Source organism: Monopterus albus, unplaced genomic scaffold, assembly GCF_001952655.1.
Source record: "Monopterus albus unplaced genomic scaffold, M_albus_1.0 scaffold535.1, whole genome shotgun sequence".
In the NCBI taxonomy this organism is placed as follows: Eukaryota; Metazoa; Chordata; class Actinopteri; order Synbranchiformes; family Synbranchidae; genus Monopterus; species Monopterus albus.
The window spans coordinates 50,911-60,530 of NW_018128415.1; the positions used below are offsets into that span (position 1 = coordinate 50,911).

Consider the following 9,620-nt stretch of genomic DNA (forward strand, 5'->3'; position numbering starts at 1 on the left):
CTGATTGTAATAAGTTTGCACTTTATTTGCAGGTATTTTAGTCAGAAAGGTTAGAAGTAAAGGGAAGCTACTTCTGATTGTTTGATGGTGTGTGCTGTTCTATTTGTTTATTTATTCCACACATGCACAATAAAGTAAAAAAAAAGTAAAAGCAACAGGACAACATTAATTTTCCTCGAGAGACAACTTTCTACACCCCATCAAAAGGATAAGTACAATTGAGGGAAACTGGGGGAAACGCAGGAAATGTTTTGTTTGTGGTAAATTCAGAAGGTTTGGCAGCATGCTGCATTTCCAGTGAAAAGGTGTCTACTGCCATTTTTAACAGTCTCCACCAGCCTGTGAGATGTTGAAAAACTCTAGAAAACAATACAGCAGAGAGGATGTGCAAACCTCCCAACACTATTTGTACAGGATGCAATCCAGGTGTGGCCCCTCTTCTTTGTGCCCTGTCAACTTTAGGTGAAGTGAAATTAAATTTCCTGAACCTTATTGTTGTGACCCCTGTCACAGCAAACGTCACACCTTCCTTGAGTATTTTACTTGAGTGAAAACAAAGTGCAAGGTTTGTTGTTTTGGTAATGTCATATTTTTGTGACTCCTACCTCTGGCTATTTGTAACTTGTTTTTTAATAGGGTTGTGTTCCAGGTTTGTGTGTGTAGGTGTGTGTGTAGGAGATATGTACTGTAGTAATGTGAGATAATAGGTGTCAAAGTGGGGGGAAATAATGAAAATATATAAATAAATTTTAAAAGAGACCTTTGTTCTAGTGTGACTATTAACATTAAACATATATTCTGTTGTTAAATAAAAATAAGTAGGTTTGGGTGGCACAGCGGTGCGGTAGTTAGCACTGTCACCTCACAACGAGAACGTTCTGGCCCCGGCTGACCCCGTGCCTTTCTGTGTGGAGTCTGCATGTTCTCCCTATGCCTGCGTGGGGTACTCTGCGTGGGGTTCTCGGGGTACTCTAGTTTCTCGTGGGTGTGAATATGAGTATGAGCGGTTGTCTGTGTCAGCCTTGTGAATGACTAGCAATCTGTCCAGGGTGTACCCCTGCTTTTTGCCTAAAGTCAGCTGAGATTGGCTCCAGAGAGGTATAGATAATGGATAAATTGGTTCATTATCAGTTAATATCAGGATTATTTTTGGGATTGATATATTTTTCAAAAAAGTCCATCAATTCCCCAGTCCAAGAAGATGTCATTTTTGCTTATTTTACCTGACCAGGGGCCCAAAAGCCAAAGACAGCAAATCACTTTACAGTGATTTAAAGCTGCAAATTCCCATATTTGACAACCTGAAATCTTGTTTAATAAATGATTTAAACAACAACTTGTTGTCAAATATGTTGTTGTGGAGAGCCAGATTAATGCAACATTATTTTAGGGCCCTGGAATGTGGTGTGACAAAAAAAAAAAACCCAATGTGGGAATTATCACTATCACAAGCCTCTTTTCACAGTTTGTCAAAAGTAACATTGAGCTGTTGATGGAAAGAGCGGCATTCTATGGTGCAGAGAGGGAAAGGGCTTTGTTTTCATAAATTCTTTATCTTGTACTTTTATTGAATCTTGTAATTATTGAATGATTGATTAATTGATTAATAATTTCAGCGATGTATATAAATAAACTACAGCCTGATAATATTGCACATTTTGATAACATTTCCTTGTAAGTCGCTTGCTAATTTTGTGTGGGATTGAATCATTTCTTACTTCTTAGTTATTTCTTACTATTACCAAAAGACTTTATGTGTTATTTACTATCATTGTTTGCTGTTATCTAGCCTCACAAAGGAGTACATCTTGCAACCTCAGTTTTCCCATCACTACTTCATGAGTGAAGCAAAACTGTGGTCAGGCTTTGTCAGACTGCGCCTAAAGCACAATGCCTACGCTGTTGCACAACTATCCTTTCAAAAACAGTAGGGACAGTAAAGCTACGTGAGGTCACTGAAACATTTTGGTCACAATCAGTGTTTTATGTTTTCAAATATGTTGTTGTGGAGAGCCAGATTAATGCAACATTATTTTAGGGCCCTGGAATGTGGTGTGACAGCAGTGCCTCCTTAAATTCCTAAATTAATACTTTTGCGGGAACAATAACTCCTTGTCTCCTGTTATATTAGCTGAATCGTGGGAAATGAACCACACCTAGATGAACAAAGGACTCACTCCATCATTTAAATGTGGTTGAGTAAACAAACTAGAATGCCTGACCATGAGAAAGTATCTACAGTAGATAAGCAGATGTTTGATCCACCTCTTAATTTATCTTCCTCTGGCTCATTTTTATTTCTCATTATTCTTAACAATTCATTACTGCAGCCAGTAATGGAAAATATTCTCTGATCTTTTACTTAAGCACACATACCAAAACAAAAACATAAGAAATACACCAACACAAATAAAGGTCCAGCATTGAAAAAATCCTACTTAAATAAAAGTACAAAGAACAAAATGTACTTAAAATACCAAAAATAAAAGAGTTAGTTCTGATGGAAAATGGGCCCTGTCACTAATGAACTACAATATATGACATTGTTATTTAATACAGATGCGTTAACATGCACTGAAAAGTGAGCTTTCACTGTTGTAGCTGGTTGAGATGGAACTGATATCAGTGCTTTAACATTTTATATAAAAGGTATAAACTACATTTTAGTAGCAGCTTCACTCCTAACCAAGGGGTCAGGCCTCTTCTGTGAGTCACTAGATCAAGTTTAGATGTGAGATATTTAATGGTGCAGAAATAAAGAAAGAAGTAAGTTCTGCTATGCAAATTTGTATTAGTTTTATAATTAATTGGATAATTTTACCTTTATGAGTCTCAAACAGTTTAAATGAAACCATCTGAAAGGTTTAAAGGGAAAATGCTAACAGCTTACAAGTTTCAATCTAAATTTAGTGCAAATTGTAACAACATTTTCTTAAAATTTGGAAATTAATGCGCAGTTTCATCCACTACCATTACAGGAATACAATAGCAGCTGGTCGCATGCAGTACTGACTTCTCCAATCAGCTGCCATTAAACCACTGCAGAATAAAGAGATGACATTAACGAGTGCCAGTCAAACCTCAAACAGAACTGATGTGGAAACCATGATGGAAGTATGGCATATATGTTTGTTTGCTTTATTTATTTATATTTTGAGGAACATTACAGTATCCTCATCATAACATCAGATGCTTTCATTAAAGTTGAGCTTTTCAGGGAAGCACAGGGACGGCACATGTGTGTCATGATTTGTTCAACTAAGTCTGTTTCCATTGCATGTTGTTTCAACTTGTTTACACTGATATGCCAACTTTTCCACCCTCACCCTTAGATTAAAGACACATTTCTGGCATTTCCACTCAGGCTTTTTATGCACAAATTGAAAATCTGCATAAAACAGGTAGATGAAAACACTTATAGACTGAAAAGTGAACAAGGGGCAAGTATCTTAAAGCCTCTTTCAGCTTTCCTTCTTACTATACATTTTGTATTTCTTATATCACTAAACATTTCTTTTGGCTGCTACAACACAACAAGTTCTTTTGGTCACTGCGATCTTCTCCAAGGAGAACAATGAATGGATTACCCCAGAAATAAATTTACTGTAGTGTACTCTTCCCATAGAACTTTGGCTTAGTTTGCATTAATCACTTCCAGTGAAAAGGTCTGCCACTCCTCACAAGGCTCCACTCCACTGTATATCAGCCTCTGGCCTTACAAAGACTGTCTCAGTCTCAAAAGTATTGTGACTTAATGTCCCGTACCAGGCTCCACTGGGGTGGAGTACACCGCTTATTCCGTATAACACATGTTAAGCAGTATTTACAGAAAAAGCTCATGTTGTTCCTCTTGTGCTGATATAAGGTGGGAGCTGGAGATATGGAGGACAGGTGATGGAGCATGACTGATGGATGATTTTTTAAATCTTATACACAGTAGATTGTCCTCCAAAATGTTATGCTTAAGAAACTCTGCTTTGATTTGTGCTTGATTACAGTGCAGTCTGAAATTGCCAGGTTTAAAAACAGGGTTGGAAGTTTTGTTTTTTTAATAACAAAATGTGTTTCCCAACCATAAAAAGCAAAAGTTAAAACCGCAACATTTAAAGCTGATACACATCATAGTGTTGTAAGAGACACTGTGCTTTACACTAAGTATTTATATATGACTTTTGCAACACTTTATTATTCAGAATGTCTCTTTAAAGACCTAGAAGTAATGATTATTTTAGATTTTACCAAAAATATTAACTTTTTTTTTGGCAGTTCTAATGCCATCCAATGACATCGTCATGTTAGCATTGTTACCGTGAGTGTGTTATCACAGCAATCTTAAAGTAGCATTTAGGCCAGAGCTGCTGGCCTGGCTTAGTCAACTTACACTGTAGATCTCATTTCAAACTACCTGTTTAATCTTTTTCCACCATTGATACACAATGATTTAACATGTGATTGCTTTGTGAGCCAGGGTGTTAATTTTACAGGGCAGCAGATGAATAACAAAACATAATATGAAGGAAAATGTCAGTCAGGAAAACATGAGTCATTGTTGGCATAAAGCACGTGTTAATTAAAGTCTTATTTAGCAGACAAAAGGTGTCCTTCCACACCTAGATCACCAGGCACACAGAGTTCGTGTCCTGGAGGTAACTTTGACTAGTCCCAGCCAACTAGACAAAATCATTTGCCATCTGTAAGCTTTTAAGTGAATCCACCCATCCATCCTATGGTTTACTGTCTACCTATGACTATGCCTGCAGTCATACTATACTGATTAACAGTCTGTTCCTCAATTAAAAATGAACCAGACTGTCATGGTTCTGTCCTGCTGGCTTCTGGCATCATGCTTTTATTTTGTTATAATTTCCTGTTTCCATCTCATACTGCATATGGACTCTTTACACTAATTATCACTCATTGTTTACACCTGTTTTCACCCCTTTATAGCAGCTTTCCCCCTACCAGAAAGCTGCCAGATTGTTCTTGACTTATGTGCAGACTTTCAAGCATTTACTCGTGATACTTGTGATTCCTGATTCTGACCCTGGACAGTCCTGACCACCGATTTCTGCTTTGCCCTCCTGTTACCATATATTTTCTGTGTATCAACCTTCGAACCTTCCTCTCTGGCCTCTCGTTTTTGGATTCCTTGGCTGTTAGTGTTTGCCGACACTGAACTTGGGACTGACTTACCGGCTCATGAACTCATTATAATCATTAGATGTGTGAGGATGGTGACCTTAAATTGTACCTAAATACAATGTGAAGTTAAGACCACATGAGTTAGCACATAACCCATTTTGCACTGTTACCACGGACAACTCAGATAAGGTGATCATTCAGAATACTTTCTTTTCCCAGACTTATGAATGGACATTTTGTTCAAATAAACATGCTTTCTGTTCAGCCACATTTGCACTTTAACCTTGTTTCCAAAGCCAAACGTTACTGGTACAGTAACAGTATTATATCTGGATGAAAGTCTCCTTGTTATCTCAAGATGCCATATGTAAAACTCTTCACATAAAACATGATTTCCAGTCATCAAATAGTTGTGTTGGCCTTCAAAGTTTAAAAACAGCAAAAACCTGATCCAACATAAAAAGAGGCCATTACAACGTTTGAACTGTTTTACCCTTCTTCACCCTCCCACTGTTTCTTTTGGCAGAAACAATGTTGTCGCAATACAGGACTGTTATCCTTCCCCCCTGATGATTATCTTTAGCATTTTTTACTTCTCTTGTTTGAACAGATGCTGCCCCCCTCCTGCAGCCCCCATCCTCTGAGACTGCCATAAGGCTTAGTACAATGAGGTAACGCTCACTTACATTAATGTTAAGAGTCCAGCCCAGTCAGTTCCTTCCAGAAAGAAACATCAAACAATATGATGTATATCACTTCCCAAGGAAAAATTTAAGCCTTTTGTCCTGCTTTATTTATGAATGGATTATGAAAGAGGCAGCTGAATGACCGTGCTCACCTTTCAGTCTGTCCATTACTGCCCATGCAGCATGTTATAGCAGGATGAATCCTGCTGGCTACCAACCAAGACCCAAATAAATTCTAGTAAGTGGTAATAGAATGTCTTTCTAGAGTCTGATTCAGTTTCATTGCATAAAAGAGCTGCAACCAGTAGGATGAATTTGTGAATGACTGATTGAGCTAAGGAGTGGTCAGAGATTTAGCCAGTTTTCTCATCTCATGGGGGACCTCATATCTTGTCCACTTGAATTCCGGTTAAAAGCATGCTCTTGAGATAAGCAGCTGATGTTGTCTGTAAGAATGGACTGAAGCTTACTGGTGCTTCACAGTTGTCTGTGCCCTGTTTCAGCTTTACACTGGTGAGATGCTGAAATCCAGCAAATCCAAATTTCAAAGGCATTGAAAAATCTCACCTGATATTTTGCATATTGGATTATGCTCCTCAGATGCCGTGTCTTATTATTGTGACACATATCTGGATTGCATGGGCTGACTAGTAGCCCACAGATTCCTGCCTCGGCAAGACTGTGCAGGTTTATGACTTTGATCGGATTCTGGTAACATGTTCACAAGCTTGATGATGTGAAGAACTGATGTTGCAAAAGAAGCGTTGCATAACACCACTCTGTGCTAAAACAAAGATTTTTTTGTGTATCTGCAAATTAATGTCATTGCTGTTTTACTTTTCATAACACCTGTTTCCCAGTAGCGACCTACTTTTGAAAAATCAGGATGACATGCAGTCAGAGAGTATAGCCAGTTTAAAATTTACTGAATTCACATTTATATTTGGCATTATTGTTACATATTGGTGGATTATGAGACAAGGGGCCACTAGGCACAGACATAAAACAGCCCCTCACCCCTCCTACAATGGAGTAAGATGAGTCTAAGGTACAGATTCTGTCTTCTTAAAGCTATGCTATTCATTTACCTTGCTAATTGTATTTTAAAGCACTACTGTGTGCTAACATTGTGCAAAATGAAAAACAGCTCTTGCAGTGATGGGGAGATGCTTTGCGCACATAGAATCAGGGGATTTAGCCTTGAGACAGTGTACAATTTGTCAAGGTTGCATAAATACTGAGTCTGACACTGACTAAAAGGCCAAAGTGCCTCACGGCCATGATGATGTGCCAGAAAACAATTAAAAACCACATCTGACAGTATTTCCAGAATTCCCAAAGACTCTTCTAACCATATGGATGAAAAAGTGTGAAATGAGAATTCAGTGTTTTCACTCAGTGGATATAATCTTTCTTTCATCCAGTCTTTGGGAATTCTGGAGATACTTTCAAAACAAGTTTTTTTAAATAACCTCTCTGTGACTCAAAGGTACTGTACAGGTTTATTGGCACTTTAGTGAAAAACTGCTCTACTAAAGTAAAAATACTGTGTTCTGTGTAATTCTTTTAAGTCCAAAACTTTGCCTTGAGGTTAAATTCAGTTTTGTCAACAGCACTATTGACATTTTCACTTTGGGGAGTGACTTTTGATGCTCTTGCATGTAGATAATTTATGTTTGGCCGTATTAAGTGGTAGCTTGCCTCGTGGTGACTGTAATGCAGGCCATCAATCAGCCACATTTCTCTATCACACCGCTACAGCATCGTGTGGTCAAAGCTGGCAGCGCAGCAGCCGCTGAAGCACCATGTCTAAGTGTCTGTGGAGAACACTGTTTACCGGTTCCCCCTTTACAGGAGCCCCGCCCCGAAATCAGTCGATCAAATTCAATATCGCGCACACCAGCATCCGACCAATCAGCGCGCAGGGAGGGTGGTCCCGAGACGGTGGTCCGGGAGGCCGGCAGCCAATGAGAGCGCCTGCTGGTCGCACAAAGTGCTCGCGTCAACGATCGTTGGTTGTTTGAATGGTTCATTATTCATGTCCAGGCTGAGTTTATTTAAGGAGGGGCTATATGGCGAGATTGCGCAAGCAGTATAAAAAGTAACGGATCTCTATTGCGCGCACAGTGTCACTGTGTGGAGATGTCATGGTTTTAACGAGAAAGTGAAATGTTTAATAATTCCCCTGAACATGTGCATCAACAAACCAGGGCTAAGCTAATTAAAAACCCTCAGCTGGACCATGTGCATGACCAAGCTGCTTCTATTTCATTCACAATCCTGCTAGTCTTGCATGTTTTACTGCAAACCAGTAACGCCAAACACCTCCGCATCATAAAGCCGAGGTGTAAAAAGTTATCAAACTACACCAAATCCGATTCATCGTGCGTCAATGCCCACAAGCATGCATAAATATGTGCCAGATAACTGCATGATCTTCTAGTTAAAGATTTAGGATACCATATGGTTATTAGAAGCGGTGACATCAGCCATGTAAGGAAACACCAGCATTGCCTTTTTTACATACACACACCCACCGCCAGTGTAGCCTCCCAAAGCGACGCCTTTCCCTTGACAGAGTTCAGGAAGGAGAGGAGGTGGGGAGGTCTTTATCTACACCTCGATTTTCCGAGACCCACTGTTTCATTTCACTGCCGCTTCTGAGCAGCTCCCTTCTTTCTCTCTTCAAGTGTTTTCTTGGAATTTTGTTAAGTGCCAACATTTTTTTGATACTTGTTTTTTCCTCTAGTCTCACAGGCAGACAGGGCGAAGAGAGAAGTTTAAACCCCAGCTGCTGCTCAGAAGACGACGGATCCCACGTTTCGCCCCACACCATCAAAACCTTAAGTTAGATTTTTAGTGAAGTTATCAGCGACATCAGTGAAGTTTTGGCCCGAGAGGACAGCACATCATGACCCGGAGATCATGTGCCATTTACGCCACGGGGATCGTGTGCGCTCACCTTCTGATCGTGGGAATCGCCTTAGTCGTGGCTCAAGTCTTCCAAACAATGATACACAACCGGTTAAAAAAGGTGAGTTGTACGGTCTCAACCACGAAAAGGTAATGAATTGAGTGCATTTCTCTCTCCCTTTTACACTTCATACATCTGCCACAGTTGATGGGTTTACATGCTACAGCCTTTTATCTGCAGTGGCCGATCATGCACATTCAGCATCCCATTAGTGCCGGTATGCGGGGGTCACAGGATCATCAGTGCAGCGTGTGCCTGTACATTGTTTGATTTTAAGCTGTTTACTTTGTTTATGTTTTGGTACTTAATGCACCTCTGGCTCTGAGGGACGAACCCAGAGCCTCCCTTCATCAATCCGCATGATCCGGGGTTGTGCAGCAGCGAACCCGCTACATGGTTGTACAGGTTCTGGTGTTTGTTCACGCTTGTATTTATCACCATGCAAAGACTTAGTAAAGCGTTGCTTTAGGTAAGAAATCCCCTGTAACTCCCACAAGGGAAGGATGACTGAGTGACTGGCAGAGGTGAGTTACCTTGACCTAACTCATTTTATGGCATTTTATCTCCTGTGACCTTCCTGACCGGGTCTGTAACATTTATATGATGTGGACAGTCATCAAATGACTAAACTAGTTTTTTACTGAATGGAATGGACCATGGAAAAACGAGGAAAACGCATGTCATGCTTTTTCTCTTGGCTCATAGTGTAGCGCACAAAGTGGTGACACGTTTCTCTTGATAAAGGCTTCTTATACTGACATCTGGATGTCTTTCTGTTTCTGAGGAGGGTCACCTGTAGTAATAGTAAATCTCAGCCT

The 9,620-nt window shown here is 39.8% G+C and overlaps 1 protein-coding gene across 4 annotated transcripts in view; it reads left to right on the forward strand.

The window, feature by feature from the left end:
* The first annotated feature begins 7,852 nt into the window (after positions 1 to 7,852).
* Positions 7,853 to 9,620, forward strand: part of scarb2a (scavenger receptor class B, member 2a) — a 12,943-nt gene continuing 11,175 nt past the window's right edge. For 2 of the 4 annotated variants that reach the window (XM_020588380.1, XM_020588383.1), the window contains exon 1: positions 8,432 to 8,862. In XM_020588380.1, the coding sequence (XP_020444036.1) occupies positions 8,740 to 8,862 (123 nt within the window). In that variant the 5' untranslated portion in view covers positions 8,432 to 8,739. The other 2 variants (XM_020588382.1, XM_020588381.1) reach the window with 2 other exon arrangements.